At 41.1% G+C, this 19,225-nt stretch overlaps 1 protein-coding gene across 2 annotated transcripts; it reads right to left on the bottom strand.

The window, feature by feature from the left end:
- Positions 1-84: 84 nt before the first annotated feature.
- Positions 85-18,370, bottom strand: LOC116318811 (hexokinase-1). 2 transcript variants are annotated; one of them, XM_031737958.2, is made up of 21 exons: positions 17,992-18,370; positions 11,703-11,865; positions 9,051-9,199; positions 8,843-8,962; positions 8,605-8,700; positions 8,381-8,480; positions 8,052-8,235; positions 7,688-7,843; positions 7,497-7,584; positions 7,117-7,262; positions 6,746-6,938; positions 6,532-6,643; positions 5,997-6,145; positions 5,026-5,145; positions 4,697-4,792; positions 4,509-4,608; positions 4,236-4,419; positions 3,955-4,110; positions 3,646-3,733; positions 3,251-3,396; positions 1,853-2,000 (listed from the first exon to the last, which is right to left on the bottom strand). In XM_031737958.2, exons 1-21 carry the CDS (start codon positions 18,052-18,054, stop codon positions 1,853-1,855), a joined length of 2,757 nt encoding a protein of 918 aa, XP_031593818.1. In that variant the 5' UTR covers positions 18,055-18,370. The 2 variants fall into 2 exon arrangements, with proteins under 2 accessions (XP_039467465.1, XP_031593818.1); XM_039611531.1 differs by lacking the exon at positions 17,992-18,370 and having other exon boundaries at positions 85-2,000.
- Between the last annotated feature and the right edge of the window lie 855 nt (positions 18,371-19,225).

Raw genomic sequence — 19,225 nt, 5'->3', positions numbered from 1 at the left:
ACATTTGTAACACCACTGAAGAGATTCACAACTACGTGAGTGCTAAATCATCAATGCACAAACAAAAACAAACTAACCACGACATCATGTTTACAGAGGTTTGACTTTATTAAGTGACTGATTGACGATGTGGGACAGATACATCCTTTGTTAGCAGAATGACACAGATTCAAGCGTTTGTGCGCGACTGGACATTCTGGGGTTAATCTGAAGGCAGAGTAAAGGAGCCCCCGGTCTTCTTTAATCATACAATATGATTAAAAGGTAGGAAAGGACATTCTTCTAGCTCGGTTGGTATTCATTTGAATATTTAAAAAGGTGGCAATAAAATACACTTGTGCATCTCAACCATATCTCGTCCTCCACGGGCACCACTGATCTTACAATAGAATATTTTCTTCTTATGCTCTTTAATTGCTTCATAATGAATCGAAGCCGTCTTAACTGTGAGACTATTTTTTTTCCTTTTGCTTTTAATACAATGAAAATAAATATCAATTTGCATAAATTATGCTACATGAATGAGCCTGACAGTAGTTACCTTAGAGATTCTCCTGAGCTTTTAGGAGCACATGGTAATATTAAAGGGGCGAGTAGAGTATGTGCTTTTATTATTGGCCAACATGTTAAAACTCTTTTAAAAGTTCTGTAATGTTTGTATGAGTTTATACACACTATGACTGCTGTTGTTATTCCCCTGGCATCCGTGTTAGCACCGCATTTCTGTTTCATAATTAAGTAGCTGTTAAAGTATCATCATGGTGATGAGGTTAGCCAGGACCTCTTAAGAAATGAACACACTAACAGTAGCTGTGACCGGTACCAACAACAGGACACATAATTTACACTACAGACAATAAAAAGATACTGCTCTCTTAGATAAGACCAGTGGTTCTCAAACCGTGGAGCGAGGAGCTACTGCAGGTAGAGGAGAGGACCAGAGGAGAAATGTTTTTAGGAAACATAAACAGAACAAAGAACAGGATGAAATCAACTTTAAATGTTATTTTTCTTTGCTAAAAGAAGTGTGGGCGTTGACTTTGAGCACCACTGGGTTCTCTAAATCAGCCACTGCTAAAGTCCCTTCTCTCATGCTTGAGCACATAAATACAGGACAGGTACCATGTGAGGGAACTTCTTCGTTGGCTTCCTATGTGTGCATCATATTTTGCAACAGTAACATTTTTCTTCAACATCTCCCGATATATAAAAATACAATAAATAACAACAATGTATTTATAACATTGTTTTATATGTGGGTAAGATATCAAATACCAAAAAAAAAAGCAAAAAAAAAATAAAAGATTCCCTTTCATCTCAGTACACATTTATATATCGCATCCCTTTTATGCTTTCCTGTACATACGCGCGTAATCTACAGCAGACACACAGACTTTGGTCTAAAAGAGCGTTTTTATGTTTCTGTTTCTACTGAACAGGTTACAAGAATCAATCTGCAATGTTTCTCTGCAACTGGTGTGCTGACCTGCAACTTGTAACAGAATGCAGTTACCAGAGAATTCCTCCAGATGGAGACAAAGGGGCTTTACAGGAGTATGCAACTGTCCTGCATTTAAAAAAAAAAAGACAGAAGGTTGCATGTGCGTGTTTTATCCACAGAAATTGCAAACTTGCAATATCCTTAAGAGACTGGGTGCTGTTACAACAGTTAATAAATCTAACCACAACAGAGAGAAAACCTCTCCTTTTCTCTGCCTCACGTAGACGGACTAAAGCAGCTACCGGAGCGTGATATGTCGACTGAACTTGTTTGATTTAGGAGGAAAGAAGACAATGGTTGAGAACTGGGGCAGGAGGGGGGATGAGATAGCAGTGAGATGCAGAAAATGTTCTATTTGCTGTTCAGCTCCTGTCTTAGCCGGCAGCCCACGGCTGTGATGAGTGCAGCTCCTTTTCCACTTCCATCCTCTGACAGCAAGAACTTGACATTACAGTTTGGAGCCAGTTCTTTAACCGTCTGGTGCATGATCAGGGAGAAGCTACACAGAGACAGAGGATGTACATGTTAGACAGAAAAGCAAAAAAAGAGCCAGTCTAAATGTGATGATACAGTTAATGGGTGTGACAGTGACACAAGAGGGAGCAAAAGTATGGTTTACCATCTCCTCGCCAAAATTAACATCCCCCCAAAAGAAAAAAATCTGGAAGAAACTCAGTTGCTACATGTTTATCATGTTCAAAAACAAAAGCAAGACAACCAGGCCTCTACTATCTAACCGGGAAACAGGCTTTTCTGCATAGCTTAGCATAAAATAAAAGGTGTTTTCACACATGAGCTCCAAAAAAGAAATCAGAGAATCAGATACGGACACTGCCTGCAGTTTTGCTTCCTCAGTTTTAGCACACAGCAGGAGCTCATTTCTATCAGCTGCAGTCCCACAGTGGAGATGTTTTGGGGTGTGCAGGAGATAGCTACTTGCTAGCTTTGAATTCACAGGAGTATTATCTGGACTGGTTTCACAAAACAATGCAATCAGACATCACACAGACTTTCCACACGGGATTTGGAGAGTTAATGACAGTTTAAAATCGGATCTGCACCACCATCTTATAAATAAAGGAAAGCTCATGTGTCAGCTCAAGGGTTAAGGCACAATAAATCAATGTCCAAACCAATAACCTATTAATGACTATGTCTCCTAACCAGTGCTCTTGTGGTGACACTGGGCATAAGAACAAAGGGGCAGGGAGAATATTTACTTAACCTGAGGTTTTTCTCTTGCATTGTGCAACACATGCAGTGAATCTCATATGCAGTTATAACAGGACTGAAGCAAGACTCAACTTGACACAAGACTCTCTGTGCTATGTGTACGCTTTAGTTAATATGCTACTTTGACACTTCGGGATCATCAATTTATCATAAAGGATTTTTGCATTGGCTATCTTGCGAATTCTATTTAATGTCAAATGCTTACTTTTAGCTTACTTCCAATTAAATGTATCACCATGACTGAGGAAAAAATAAACTTTCACAAAACCTTTTAAAAAGTAGCAAAGAAGGATGCTTTCTGTTAGCAGCCTGGAGCTCTTCTTAACTCGATGAGCCTACTATTATTTGTATTTGTCTGTATGCTGCGTAATAATTGTAACTACAAAGATACTTTTATTGTGAAAATGGTGATATAACACAGCAGCTTATGAGGTCATCATGTTCCACTTCACTTCAGCTGCCAGTGAATTATTTTTAACATATGAAAAAATAAATAAATAAATGGATTAAACTTACTGTGGATGTAATTTGTACAGGGTTCCGTCTACCCCTACGGTGATGTCCAAATGGTCCAGTCCACGGTTCTCTCTAATCTTATCGACCACTGCTGCCATTCCTGCACCGCACAGCTGAGCGGCACGACGTGACACTGTTCCACATACCTAACAAAGCAGCATTGCAACAGGTTTTTGAGCCACACAAGTACATATCAGTCAAACTGAGAACAAATACAGCCTAAGTTTCAGTTTCTCTCCTACTCCTGTGTCACATATTCCTGTCTTTCATAAAATAAGGCTAACAGGATTGTATGATGGTTCTCTCTCAGTGTCCAAATGGAAGTATAAGACTATGATCACTTAGGGGGAAAAAAAAAAAAATCACTAATTTTTATTATTCAAACTCTTCTTTACCTCTTTGACTATGATACTGTCATCACAGGTGCTGTCCAGGCCCAAGTGTTGCAGGATTGATCGCACCTGCAGCAAAGCCAATCTGTCACTGTACAAAGATACAAACAGAAAGTCATTAAAAGATGACAAATGAAACTTTAATAAGGAGACAGGAGCAATATCTTATCATTAAACAGACAACACAATCAGTGGTTAGATAGCAAGCGGTGCTAATGGAGTATAATCTACTGTCCAGATGACTTCTTATCTCGTGGAACGGTGAACTGACACTCTTATTAGACGCAAACAAAGATAGCGCTCATTGTTTACCTTTCTATCTGTGACAGGAACTTTGTTTCGAAGATGCTTCTGGTCTTTAGTGTTTCAGAAATCTGTCCTCTGAACAGGAATCCTTTTTTGGTCATGTCGATGAGGATGTTCCGCACGATTTCACCGAGGTACATGCCGCTGATCATTTTCTCATATCTAAAATGTAGAATTCAAGGAAATACAAAGGAAACATAAATATAAGGTCTTTACATGCACCTCAAAGATATGAATGAATGAATGCCCTGTGTCTTTTCAAGCATGGGATGGTGTGTATGAGGCACCTTTGTTTGCCCGGGTTGAGGGAGAAGTCGTCCACGGCACGGTCGTACTCTGTCCTGATGTCGTCCAGGCATCCGTTGTCTCCAAAAGCTCCCCACTCCATGTTGACACACATCTGTCCCTCATCGCCCTCAATCATCTCAATGTTCTTCATCTCCTCCATGTAACACGCATTACTGCCAGTGCCTATAATCAGAGAGGCACATTATATAGATATAACACAAAAAAGCTAAATATTTCATAAAAACAAAAGTGTTACTTTAAGGTGAACTAACCGGCGATTAGACCAACTTCACAGGTGGGTTCTTCATAGGCACAGGTCATCATGGTTCCCACCGTATCATTCACTACAGCAACCACGTCCAGATCAAATTCCTTCAGACCAGACAAACAATATGACGTGCCACAAAAACACCATGATTCCATGTTGTACTGAGTGATGCTGCTCCTCATATCCTCATACCTCTCTCCTCTTAATGGCGTCCCTCAACAGTCCCACCACATCTTCCCCTTCGCAGTCTGTCGCCTTGAAGCCTTTGGTCCATGTCACCAAGATGCCCTGCACACATACGCACACATGTTTGGTATATCATGTGACAACTTCATGGATGGCTCAGGCATCAGTTCATGAAATATTATTTGGCTTTTTTCCCCCTTGATGTTGCTTATCGGTGGACAAGTTATGCATAAATCACAGCTTTAGTTTGCAATGCAGCCAGTTTAAGACTCTCAGAGTATAGAAGAAAGTACAGGCCTGTACATAAAAGACGAAGAAGCAGGAGCATTACTCACAGCGTCCAGGCTGGTCTGTCGGCAGGGGAAGGAGAAGGTGAAGCCCAGAGGAAGACGGGCATTCTTCATCCCCATGTAGTCCAGGAAGTCACTGATACAGTGCACGATGTGATCGAACAACTGGAAAAATAAAAGTGACACATTACAAAAAATTGTATTTGTAAAGTACATCACTAGTCTTACTAATGACTCAAAGCACTTTACACTATAAGGCCATATTTGCTCCTTATCACAGAAACCAGAAGAAAGTCTCTCTCTGCATGTACTGTGATACATATTAGTGGTTTAACATCCAAAACGTTTCATAACTTCAATTAGAGGAATTCAAGAATGATGCAGTTTAGGGGCAAACAATAAACAAATGTATTGTTTGTTTGCCCACACACTAATCTGATGCATTGTGTGTGAAATGCATTGTTATATTAGGACACAGATGATTTCTAAGACATTTCAAATGATCTGTGTGGCAATTATGATTCATTAATGGTCACTTGCTTTAAATAATGGGACCTCTGAGAATTACTGAGAAACATGTGATAACACTAAAATACATAACACAGGCTGTAAAGGTGTTAAAATTATCTTATTGTAAAGAGCTTCCAAACATCTGTTAAATATTACTCTCTTGTCTTGTTTCCAGAGGAGTGAGACTAAAGAAGTCAAAGGTGACTGGATTAGCTTAAGCTGGTGCTTAAGGGGTAAGTTTAAAGTTTTCTGTTTTAGAGATTGTCAACTCGATGCCAATCTAAGCCAGTCTTTTCTAATTGTCTGTCCCTAAACTTTTGACCTTCCTCCCAGCTTCTATCCTGTTTACTTATCTCTTAAACCAACAAGCCTCACATCCCCCATCTACCATCCTAATCTTTACCCTCTATTTAACGGGGAGATATTCACCAGTCCTCCTTTCGTCGCAATTACCTGCCGGTATAATTTTACTCCGTTAACTCTAGATTACAGGCTGTTTATCTCACCTCCTCTCCTGTGCCCTGCATCACTTCGAGAGGAATAGCGTAGATCTTGTTGTGCATCTCCACTGATCTCCTCTTCCCAGAGCGAATTTTAACCAACAGAACTCTGAAGTTGGTTCCTCCTAAATCTAAAGCCAGGAAATCACCATGTTCTGGACACAGAGATAAACAAAACAAGAGAAAGATAAATGACCAGCTGTTAAAACATTCAAACTTATTAGGAAAAGACTTAATAAGCAATGTAATAATGTAAGCTTGAAAAACAGAATAAACTGACTAATCTTTTATCTTATGGCGATAGGTTTCCCATAATATTTATACAGTTATGTGGGTACGTGTGTGTTGCTCAGTGTGTACAGAGCTGAAGCTATTCTATTAAGAAAAGCATCTTTTTTTGTTAAAGCTATAAGAGTTGCAGAAAGAAAAGGTGTGAAATAGCGATGCCAATGGTTCCTTCTTCCCTAACAGATCTGCGGTCAAACTATCTGGTTGGATATTTTCATATGCTGAAGTGTGTGTGTGTGTGTGTGTTTGTTACCTGTGCCGTCAGGAGTGCTTCGCACAAAGGTTGGCAGCATTTTGACTGTTGCAGTGTCCTGAGTGCTTTTTGAAAGGCCATTTTGGATCTCTATCTTCATTCTCTGCTTCACCTAAAATTAATATTTTATTGTCAGAGTCTAAATACATAAATCAGAATCTAAATACTGTGAAACACACAGCAGCAGAACAAACACTGCAGCATCTTTTCTCACCTCCAGCAGCTGTTCAGTCGTCAGGGAAAACTCTGACAGTATTTGGGCGATTTGTCGCGATTGTTCAGCGAGTCTGTAGGCCACAGCGGTCACCATGGCAGCACCCTTTCCACTGCCGCTCTCTGAGAGGAGGAATCGAACATCGCAGTCCGGGACCAAACGTCTGACTGTCTTGTGAAGACGACGGGCATATCTGAAACGCATATGAGATTCTGCTTAACTACGCACATTTTACTTAAGATCGAAGAAAGAGGATAGGTACACATTTAACCCCCAAATGGCAGACGGCAATTCTAGTACAAAACTAAACAGCGAGACAGCATTTAAGTAAACACAAATCTAAATGGATCATCTTTAAACTTATCACTTACTGTGGGTGCATCTTGTACAGAGACCCATCGATGCCTACAGTGGTTCGGAGACGTGACACTCCTTTGTTCTCCTTTAGCCTCATCAGGATGCCGGCCAGTGTAGCAGCTACAAGGTTGGCAGAGCGGAAAGACACAATGGCACAAACCTGAGGGAAGACAAGCAAAAATGCATCAAGAACATCCAAATTATTAAGAAACATCTTAAATATTTGATTTCATTTATTCCATGGATCTTAATATTTTACACAGATTGAAAGTTACAAATTAACTACTTAACTATACAATTTAATCTTATATGATTTTCCTGATTTAAGTTCCCTCTCTGAAAAAAAAAGAAATAAATAAATAACTGAGGTGTTTTTTTCAGTAACAATACACACATGCTGCACAGCGATGCAGTCGTCCGCTGACGGCTCCAAACCCAGTTTGTTCAAAATCTCTCTCGCCTTGATCAACCCTTCCTTACTCCTAAACAAAAGAGATAAACAAACAAAAATAGTTTACAATTTCATTTAAAATAAAATCATTCAATTTTTTTGTCTACTTGGTTTAAGACTGTGGCGTGACTCACTTCTCTATGGCTGAGACGTGCTTGGTCTCGATCTTTCCTTTAGTGAGCAGCTCGGGGGTGATCCTTCCCTCAAACAGCAAGCCTTCTCTGGCCATCTTCACCAGGATGAGGCGAACCAGCTCCCCCATGTACATCCCACTGACCATCTTCTCAAATCTAATGCACAGAAAAGACATTTCAGCTTGAGGTTCAGAAATGCATCGCTACTCAATAGCTGCTCTTTCACAGCTGCTGGTAGTTGTGTTTGTAGCAGCTGAAGGGATGTTTACAGGTTTGTCATGGTTTTCTGGTAAATTAACTGGCAGCAGCTCAAGTATTCATTTTATCATGTGAGGAAAGGTGTGATACTTTTGGTTTGACGTACAGCTGGCAGCCCGGGTTGAGAGAGCCTCTGTCTATCTCCCTGTCAAACTCTGTCCTGATGTCTTCCAGCCTGCCGTCGTCCCCGAAGGCTCCCCACTCAGTGTTCACGCACATCCTGCCCTCGTCTCCCTCCACCAGGTCAATGTGACGCAGCTCCTCCATGTAGCACGCATTAGTACCTGTACCTAAAGCACAAAAACACACATGCCTACAGTTACATCGATTTTACACAGACTGGCTACAATTATCCACTTGTCTTTATTTTTTCCCATATACGCATCTAATTTTTATTTAGCTTCTTTATTTTTATGGACAGTAAATCTGCAATACCGATAATAATGCCGACTTCACAGCGCTGGTCATCAAAGCCGCAGGTCATCATTGTTCCCACAGTGTCATTTACCACTGCCATAATGTCAGCCTCGTAGTCCTGAAATATATAAAAGCCAAAATATATAAGAGAGCCTTTTAGCACCATTTTTGTTAAACTGCATCCCAGTTTTAATGACATTAACTAAAGTGTGGTACCAAGGGAGATGACAGCAGACACTCACCCCTCGTTTCTTGATGGCTTTGTTAAGCAGCTGGACAACATCCATCCCCTCCACTCCACTGGCCTTGAAACGCTTAGTCCATGTTATCAGAAAGCCCTGGAGAACACCAAAGAAAGCCAGAGGAAAAGTAAGAGATTCAAGTCTCTGTTGAGTGTTCATTTTCTTGGCTGAGTCTGCAAACTGTGAGGACTTGTTACGGGAAAAGGGTGGAGGGAAGTTTGTTGACTGCTTAGTTTACCTCATCCAGTTTGGTCTGCTGGCAGGGGAAGGAGAAGGTGAAACCAACTGGAAGTTTCTTGTCCTTGATGTTGTGTTTTTCCATGAAGTTACCAAGACACTCTGCCACATGGTCAAACAGCTGTAATGGAGGCGGAAAGAGTGAGAAGTTATCTCATGTGGAGCTAAGAATGAGCTGTTTATATGTGTATATTTCTCCATAAACCTACTCTCGTTCCAGTGCCGTGAATAATATCCTCGGGCGTGTCGTAGATTTCACTCTCCATCTGCACAGTCTGTTTCTTCTCATGGCTCACTTTGACACGGAGGATTCTGAAGTTGCTGCCTCCCAAATCGAGTGCAATGAAGTCTCCTTTCTCTGTCATGATGGAAAGAGTTGGAATACAGGGAGAGACCAAAAGTGCGAGAGGGAAAGAGTGAAGAAAATGTCAGTACAGTTCAGGTTCATTTACAGAACATCAATTCACAACAACAGTCTGTGAGGTAAAGATCCAGCAGTACTGTAGAAAACAACAATCAAGTGACCTCCTATGAGCGAACACTTTGCGATGTGGGAAAGGAAAAACTCACTTGTAACACTAAAAAGCGAGTCAGAGCATTTCAGGAATATTTTATTCACTGAAAGGGGCAACATCTGAGCATTAGTGTTTGAGACTTCTACCTACAGAAAGCATTGAATGTGTCCAATGTCACTGCCTCATCTGCATGTCTAATATCTGTTAGCTTGATAAACAAATACAGTGAGAGTGGCCTATAAGGAAGATGAGGTAAAGAATCAGATTATAAGATTAATGTCATGTCTTGGCAAAAGCTTCCATCTATAAACTACTCCTGCTGTTTCTTGTGAGCCTATGTTTGTTCATGTGTATGAATAGCTCAGGTTTACTTTGCTCTGTCTGTCCTGCTGTGGCTTCCTGTATATTCATTGGTTAATGATTACCACCACCAGGGGCATTATGATCAAGGACCTATATTCACAAGGTCAACAGCTTATCAGACATGGTGCTTCATAGGTAAATTAAACAATTATACGGCTGGTGAAATCCTAACTCCTGAGAATACCCTCCATAATAAAAGCTTGTGAGAGGTCAATAGGCTGTTGATGGGCTGTGAAAAAGTACTACTTAGTCTCACCACTGATATCCCTTAAAGTCCTATATGTATATTACATATATATGTGTATGTGTATATTTAGCTAAATAATGGTACAGTAGTTTATTTAGTCTATCTCAACGAGGAAGTTAATTTCTTTATAGCTTTCTGACTAGATAAACAGTAGAGTTAGATAAACCGGGCTGCGTCATCATGGCTCATTTGAATTTAAAGCATACTGACCTTTGATAAAACTGGCAGTAACCCCAGATTCATCACATAAGGTCTGTGCACTTCCTAACTCTTACTGCTCAGCAAGTCAGTCCAAACAAATCAAGCTGTAACTCTAGAAAGTACAATCCAGGGACCATGTTGCGATGGGGTCACTCCTGCAGTGAAGCCATTGAGTTCTCGGACAACATCCTTCTTTGAAAATATTTTTTTGTTTTTAACAGTACATACAGAGAGATCATGTGGAGCGTTAAAAGTACATGAAGCTTGCAAAAAAATGGCTGCAGGACAGGCAGGAAAGGGACAGTTGACACCCATTTTTTAACTTGGCTTTTATTTTGAGCTCAACTACACACCTACAAATTTTTTTTAAATCTTTATCTTACATGACTGAGACACTGTTGGTAATAACAGGCCCATTTGGAGTACCATTTAATTAACACAAATGGGTCAATCTGATTTTGTTGGACCTGACTTAAAAAAGACACCCTGTGACACCAGGGATAGGCTTCAACACCCCCACAACCCTGAACAGACAAGTGAAAGAAAAACCATCCACAACTGAAACATCAGGCAGTGCCTTGCTGTAGAAATCTGTTCACTTTAAATCACCACACATCAAGCTGTCTCTCTTTAAAAAACAGGAACTAAAATTCCTGTTCACAAATTATTTATTTGTGCATTAAAATAAGTAAAAAACAGTGCAACAAAGTAACACTGGCTGAATTATTACACCTCGTCTCCAACTGCAACAGTAACTAATTTACTTGAATTTGTTATATAACTAATTGACTCCATGTGCATTTCTGTAAGTTTAGGACCAGCTTTCACAGTGACTGTCTTCTCCAACAATGGCAGCAGGATTAGTGCTAATCTCTGATTTGTGTGTGTAATGTGTGTCAGGGCTCACAGCTCTTTCACTGTAAACTAAAGTAGACTTGTTGCAAGGCAGAAATGTTGTGTTCATTCAAAGAGCTTTGCTGTTAATGACGATGACTTTGCATAAGTAACAAGAGTCAGTCTTCTTTGGACCGATGCTCCCAGAAGTACAGCAAGTAAAAGATGACTCACTTTAGAGTCAAGGGCAGAGCAACTGCATGAAGCAGGGTTAGACGGCAATGACATAACACTGGGAGAAAGGGGATTTGACGCACAGCATTGATAATGAAACAGCTTGAATATCCATCATGTCTGTGAACAAATAACCAGACATGAATACTTAATACAGACAACAGCAAGGGACTGTCTGTCACCTTGCTCCTGCATAACACGCTCTCTACAAAACACTGTCCCATTAAGGTTTTCTCTGAATTTTACTGACCTGCATAATAAAAGGATATTTCTGGATCCGCAACTCTTAGGTCAGTGTTTTTGTTTCTGAGCTGTAAAGCTTTTCTACACTTCCACACACCAAACATGAAGAAATATGATCTAAATATACATGACCTCGTGGACTTTACCAAGCTCCTTTACTGCCTGTGGAGTCTGGCTTCTGTTCCCTGATACAGTGATATAAAAGCAGGTTTAGATGGACTAACCTGATCCATCAGGAATTGAGCGTACAAATGTTGGCAGCATCTTCAGTGTAGCAGTGGCATTACTATCCCGACCCAGTCCTGTGACCAGCTCCTTGCGAAATCGCTGCGTGATGTCCAGTAACGTCTCATCAGAGAAACGCATGGAGTACAGGTACTTATCGATCTAAGAGTAAAAATAACGACAAACAAAACATAGAGATTATTTCCATCTAAACTATTAAGCATCTGTCTGCAACAAATACACTTCTAACTGCCACACACACACACACACACACACACACACACACACACACACACACACACACACACACACACACACACACACACACACACACACACACACACACACGACAATGACCAAGCATGAGGATACTGTAAATATGACTCCCTATCTCATAATGATTGGACTCATGCATAAAGATAACCCGCTTCGATATCATAAAATGTTAGATAACCTATAGCTGGATAATATACCGGTAATGAAGATTTCTTATATAGCTTTATTGCAAAATAATCAGATCAATTTCTCAGATCGGAGCCATCGCATTGTGTGCACAGGGTCACCTTGGTGACACAGTGAAACAAGGAAGTCCACTGTGTGTCACTCAGTCCTGGCAAAAGGCAACACTGCACAGCAGGGTAGGGTTGTGGTTTTATTGCTCGAATGACAGTGATAAGGTAAAATAGGAGGTATGCCGAGAATTCAGTCAGACATTATTCTTACCAGGAAAAGGAGCCAGTTGTCTTAAATTGCCTTAAACCATCAAGTCTTGAAATTCTAAAGTCTCCCTATTGAAACTTCCCACTTTAGCAACTGTGCAAAGGCTGAACTGTCTGACCCTTCAGGAACAGCACGTTAAACAATCTGCTGAAATCCAGTGTTACATCACACACTGTGATGAAGCAAAGAGATGCTTTTGTGGTTTCAGAAACCAAAAACAAAATATATTCCCAATTGTGGGTAAAAGTCCCAATGATTTTGACCTCAGTCGACAGTAGGCCTCGTGGATGGATGTTATGCCTAATGGTCACAAAGACATGGCACATAATGAACAACATGTTGCCCCATGGGTAGCATATAAAGATGTGGTTAAAGACTTGGTTTGATGACCATCAGAATAGGTTCTTCTGGGTTTTTCCTAATAAGCTGCACAGGCAGAGATCATCCTCACTAATTTCTGATATACACTCAGTCATTTTGTTGTGGAAGCAGGACTAAAATATGGCAGAAACCACTCAGTCCAGAAAAAAGGAAAAGGGTTAATTAACCCTAGTAGGCTTCAAAGGAGGAAAAACTAATTAAAGAATTACAGATGGGGTCATAAGAGTTGGGGCCATGGCTGCTTTGCCTGAGAGGTGTGCTGACCAAGGCAGTCAGTCTGCTTGCCTGGCCTCATTGATCTGGACCTCTATTTGTGGTGTTGAAGGAATCTGGAGCATTTTAATTGAGTTAATTATCTGCCAGAGAAGAGATATGGACATATGGAGACCACCCAAGAAGTTGAAACTTTCACAAGTAAAATTTTATTCATCTGTTACTTACCCCTAAGTAAGTAACTTAATCACAGCAGCCAATGGGTGTGTCTGTGGTTACTACTCAAAAATACTGCAGGCATGGACAAAACTCACATCTTCCAGTTTGTTCTTGTATCGTCACTCGTGTCACATTTTGCAATGATCTCTCTCAACAATGTTGGCTAAGCTTCTGTAGCTGGTAATTATTCAGATTACTTGTGTGTACTGTGAAGACAGTGAAATGCAATAGCTTACAGGCATCAGAAATTGTAAAATCTGTCAGATAGGAATGTTGCAACATCCTCTTTTAGGGGTGTTAACTGTACTTCCTTTGTAAATCTGGCCCTTGTTACATGACAATGGCAGTCTGCTGTGAAACAGGAAAAACTGTTGGCCACTGACATATCACAGAAAACATGCATGGTGAAACTAAGGCACAAATCCAGTGCAACCAGCAGAGATTTCTCTTTCTCACCTGCTTAAATGGTCAGTCAGCTGTTATGCAGATGCGACCAACAGCTAGTTTCACCTTGCAGCCATGCATGAATAATATATAAAAGCTTATCTCCAACCCATAGGATAGCCACATACATGGGAATAGCACTATCTGCGGTAACTGTTAAGTACTCTAACAGAGGTGTTACATTCATCGTATGGGGCCTAATGAGGAGTCTGTGGAATCAAGGCTCATAATGTGCACAAGCTTTTGTCAGACAGGAGGGCACAGCTGAGTAAATGTAACCTCTAACCCGAATACTATTCGGGTTAGAGTACGCAGGCACAGGAAACTTGTTGGATAACACCAAAAACAAGTCCACACCTGTGCTGGGCTATATTTTACACCCAAATGTAGTCCTTAGTTAGAAGAGACGGTTTAACAGCAGTGACATGTTGTTGCTTGCAAACGTCCTCCCCTTGTAACTCTACATCTGTTATTTCATTTATAGTGTGCACATACACACATACACACATGCATGCAAACATGTCTTCCACTCTGCTTTTCATACTCAGAAGAAATAAGACAGTGATTAGAGATTTTAAATTAAACTAAATGGAACTGATACAGTTTACACGCATTACACAAATATTGATCTATAGATGTTTCTTTAAATGTCTTTGTTCTTCATGGCTGATCTCCATAAGACATGAAGTTAAATATCTAGAATTCTTTTCAGCTTCAAGCTCGTCACCTAGCCTGTTGGGGTTATGTCTTGTTTACAGTCATCTTTAGGAAAGGACAGGAGAGTCATATTTCAATGCCTTGTAAATAGTCTGACTCTGCAGCCATGGCCTCCCCTGAGCCAGCAAAATGTAAATAATTGCAGGTTACAAATGAAACGAAATTCTTTGTTAAGCAAGGAGTAGAGAAGTAACAAAAAATGTTATTCCAACAAATGGAATAATGAATTTTATTAAAATTTTCTGGAGTTACATATTACAGATCTATTAAAAAGACAAATATAAGCTAAAGTTAAAAAGCTTATGGCTTCTGTACCTCAAATTTCACAACAGGCTCACTCTAGAGGAACAAGGTTTGTGGGGCTCGAACAGTCCTCCAAGCTACATATCAAGAACAGAAAATCTATGGAGAGACCTCACAAAGCAGGTGTAACAAGACAGGCCCAAAATCTTACAGAACAAGAAGCCTTTATCAGGAAGCACGGGAAAATCTCCCAAACAAGAGATGAAAGACTTTAGCTGCAACAAAAGGCCTTAAGAAAGTCCATTCAGTGGGGGTCAAACCTTTGGTTAAGGACATTTTTTTGTTATTGTGATGGAAATCGGTTCCTAATTTCACCAAAAGTGTTTTGAAAAAGTGTAATCTTTAACTTTGTACCCAATTTTGGAAGTCGGCTCATCTTTTACCCGTTTCACTATGCATGTGTGTATACTGCACATGTCCTAGACTCTACTGATCAGTACTGATTCAGTTGGTCTGTGCAGTCTGTTTTGGTTTATTTAGTATCTAACCCGATATTTTCGCTTTGAGTATCATATTCAGAACGTGAATAACTGCTGAAAGGCTAAGTGACACTTTTTAATAATGAAAACTGCACCGGCCAAAAGAGTGCAGGCTCGCCAATAGAGGGAGTCTTCTTAAAGTTATCTTTCCCCCATTAGAGAGCTTGCAGTAAAGCTGATATTTAGAGGCTACTTTTTGTGAATGGAGAAATAAAAGCATTTCTTTATTTAGTGCAGCTCTTGTGCACTGCACTGACTGTCAGCTGACGTAAATAGATCCATTCAGGTTTGCAGCTCTGAGCTATTTAATCTGCCAACCGCTGCCAGCCCAGCCAGTTAGCCCACAGTGCTGCTTCAACTGCTTATTTCTCCTATCATCAGACGAGCTCCCCATGCTCTGATTTCTAGATATTTTCTTTATAGCTGCTGCTGGCAGGAACTTTGTAACGGTAAAAGCAACAGTTGCATAAGCATTCATACAAAATATTTTCAAGGTTTCAAACTCTACGCCACCTACCCTTGCTGTATGTTTGCTGTTGGCTAACCTACTTGCATGAGACTGGTTCTTATTCCATTGCCTTGTTTAAAACAATGTGCCCAAATAGCTAAGTGAATAGGGGGGCATTCTCGGCTCTACTTAAATAACAATGTGTTCTCAGCTGTCCTGCCTGATGCTTAGCTACAAAGGAGGAGGATTAAAAAGTTGCTTCACACTAACCTAAATGAAATCCCCTCCAAAATCTGACTAAATATTACTTGCACAGTTCCTTTCAAAGAAAAGAAAAAACATCTCTGACTCAGCAAACATTCATGCCTAAGCATTTCATCGTATCAGGACACTATCTGATACGATATTGCTCATAAATAAAAAATATCTCCACTGCTGCTTGTAGAGAAAATAGGTGTGCGTGATGACTAAGGCTGTTTAGATTTCACGGCCAACTTCATTTTCTTATTTGTACAGTTTCCCTTTTTGAGGAGACAGGAGGCAAGAGTTTGTAAAGGCCCTTCAACACACCTCTAAAACAGTTTTCTGTGCCTCCGCCCAGAGCTCGGTGCAAGTTTCAGGAAGAGGTCACGCTCTCTGCCGCCGCTGCTTCCCTCCCTCCCTCCTTCTCATTCTCCCTTTTGTTTGCATTCCTTCTCTCAACAATGCCTTGCTCTCCTCCTCACCACGAGGTGGCTCAAGGAAGCATTGAAACATGACTCCACTGTGTGTACGTGTGCGCACACAAGAAATTGTGTGCACGCATCCTCACCATGTGGAAAAATACCATGCTGTACAATGCCCCCTGCTGCAGCTTCCCTTTTTCAACTCCGTGTACACAGACGTACTCGCACGATGTACTTTGGATGCCCTACCAGCTGCAGCGGGAGCGTACGGTCAAGGACACGGCGGTGAATTGGGGTGACCGGAGAGACAATCAGCTGATCGAGTCTCTTTGGCAACCACAGGTCATCTAGAAACTCATTATTGATTAGATTGTGTGTACACGTTTAATTATAGCTGCTCAAATATTGAACAGCATGTTTGACAATTTCACAACTAGAGAAAGTGCTACACAAACCCTGCTCTTATAAAAGCTACAAAATAGCTGGCGTTGTGTGCCTGTGTGTGTATGTGTGTGTGGGTGTAAGCCTCCTCCTGCTGTCACCTGTGGTCACATGGTTCAAAGCTGGCCTATTTTAGGGAAGCAGGGAGAGGAAGAGAGCAGGAGTAAAAAGGGAGGGAGATGTGTTGTATTACATCAGATCCTGGCTGCTGATTCATGTCTTTTACCTTTACAGACTGCGCTCTGACTTTAGTGCAGCAGAGCAGGCACAGCTGGTGTGAACAGACCACACAGATTAGCTCGAATAAGAATGGGAAAGTGAAAATGGAAGAAGGAAGTGTGATAACAGTGGACTTTTTTTCCTTCCCCACATTTGTACATTTGATGCTGAATCTGCAGCTTGTGTGTGACACGACAAGCTAGCGACCTTAAAGGGACGCCATGCCGTGTGAGATTTAAGCACACAATGAGAAACAGTAATTTTAAATTTGGTTTTAAATATGGTCCTAATGATCAGACAGACTTCTTTAAGATTCCTGAAGTTTACATCACATTACTCATTACTTTTAAAGGGAACACTTGAACACACCATGAAGGACAGAAAATCTACAGTAAATACACTCCTCAAGCAACTGACTGTCAGTGATACTGACCACATCAATTACTGAGCTGAATAATTCATCCTATTCAAGGCCTCCGCCTCCTCCTCCTCGGTCGGGCCGTACCGAGCCTCTTCGGGCTCCACCGAAGGGAAATTAAAGTGTGGGCATCATTTTAACAAGAACATAAGAGAAGATCTGTGACCCCTGAAATAACTTCTACCCATTCATCCCTGTGCTCATGCGTCCTTTCATCCTTGCAGCTCGCTTCCTCTCTTGCTCTTTGCCACACCCCCTCACATCTTACATCACGGCAAAAACCTTACTCATGTTGTGACTACATTTTACTACGCACACACACCTCCCTGTGCAGTTTGTCACGTCTCACCAGGCCGGGGTCATACCCATTAATTAAAACGCGTGTCTGTGAAAATGCCACGGGTCCGAGAAAACGGTCTGTTCTCGCGACAAGATGAAGCTTTCTTTCACTTCCTCGAAGAAATGCACCAGTGTGGTGGAAAAACTTATGATGGAGATGCCTCGTAAACCCGGTGACCTCTACAACACATGTGCTTCTCTCATCTTTTATAAGCTCGTCTTCTTTGTGTCTCTAAGACAAACAAACAGTATCAAAAAGGGAGGAAAGAGGAAAACACTCACCTTTTTAACCTGGTCATCCTTGAGCTCAGTGAAGTAATAGGCTAGTAGCTGAGCCGCAATCATTCTGCTGCTTGTTCTCGCTCTGTGTCTCTCTCACACACTCATACAGACTCAAACACACTTTCTCAGTCTCTCACACGCCTTAACCTGCAGATGGATTAAAAAAAAAAAACTCCAAAGATAAGAAAGTTAACTCAGACTTTTCTCTGCCCCTGTTTCGTAAATATAATCTGCAAGAGGTATAAAGATATCCTAGAGTCTAGTCCAGTGTGGTTTAAAATAGCCGGAGCTCCTTCATGTGTGGCTAAGACTCTACGTCTCTTCCTTCTCTGTGCATGTGAGTGAAGCCAGGAAGCATGAGTGATACAGCAAGTTTAGCTGCGGGAGGCAGAGAGAGCGAGAGACACTCAGAGGGGGAGAGGGAGGCAGGAGTGCCGCAGAAAAGGACACGCCCACTACCTGCAAGCTCATTGGCTAGACAGAACTATTGCTACATCCTCTGGCCTGCTATTGGTCGGGCCTGCTGATGCCTTGGAGGCAAACCCAGTGATGGAGGAAGAAGAGGGAGGGGGGTAATTAAGAGGAGAGACGAGAGGATTTGAGCTTTACTGTCTAAAGGAAGTTGTAAAGTTTCATTCTGTTTAGCCTGTACTAGGAAGAGAATGAGTCACAGAGTTATGGTATTACTCAGACTGCTGTAAAGTGCCACTTTAGCAGCAGTGAGGAAATTCAAGGGAAACGTTTAACTCTTTGCTTCTCTTAACTCAGGGACATACCAGGAAGTTAAGGGCATTACGAAGTGTTTCCTGTGGACACGGTGTACATGGATACTGCTCAGGAGGAATGGCTAATATTTTTTCCCCTCAGGGTCATACTGACTAAGTTAAGGGACACACATTAGATAACTGAATCAAAAATGGCTAAAGGCTGAAATAAAAACCAAACCAAAAAAAAACACCTGAATTCTACATCAACTTGAAATATACTGAAGTATAGCAGCACAGGCTCATCATCTGAATCAGATTTTGAGGGGTGGGGGTTATTACATTGCTACCCCTCGGGCCATATTCCACCCATTTACTGCAATGTGAGTGCACTTTCCCCGCATTAATCTGTGGAATGAACATTTATTTATTATTCGTACCATTTCACCTTAAGTTACATGGTCTTTTTGCCTTTTCCACCCTACCTTCCTTCCAGTTAAGACATGTCTATTGTCCCACAGTGTCTTTGT

This window comes from Oreochromis aureus, linkage group 1, assembly GCF_013358895.1.
Source record: "Oreochromis aureus strain Israel breed Guangdong linkage group 1, ZZ_aureus, whole genome shotgun sequence".
NCBI lineage: Eukaryota > Metazoa > Chordata > Actinopteri > Cichliformes > Cichlidae > Oreochromis > Oreochromis aureus.
Note: the sequence above shows the minus strand (reverse complement) of the source record. Positions and strands in the feature narration are given on the sequence as shown.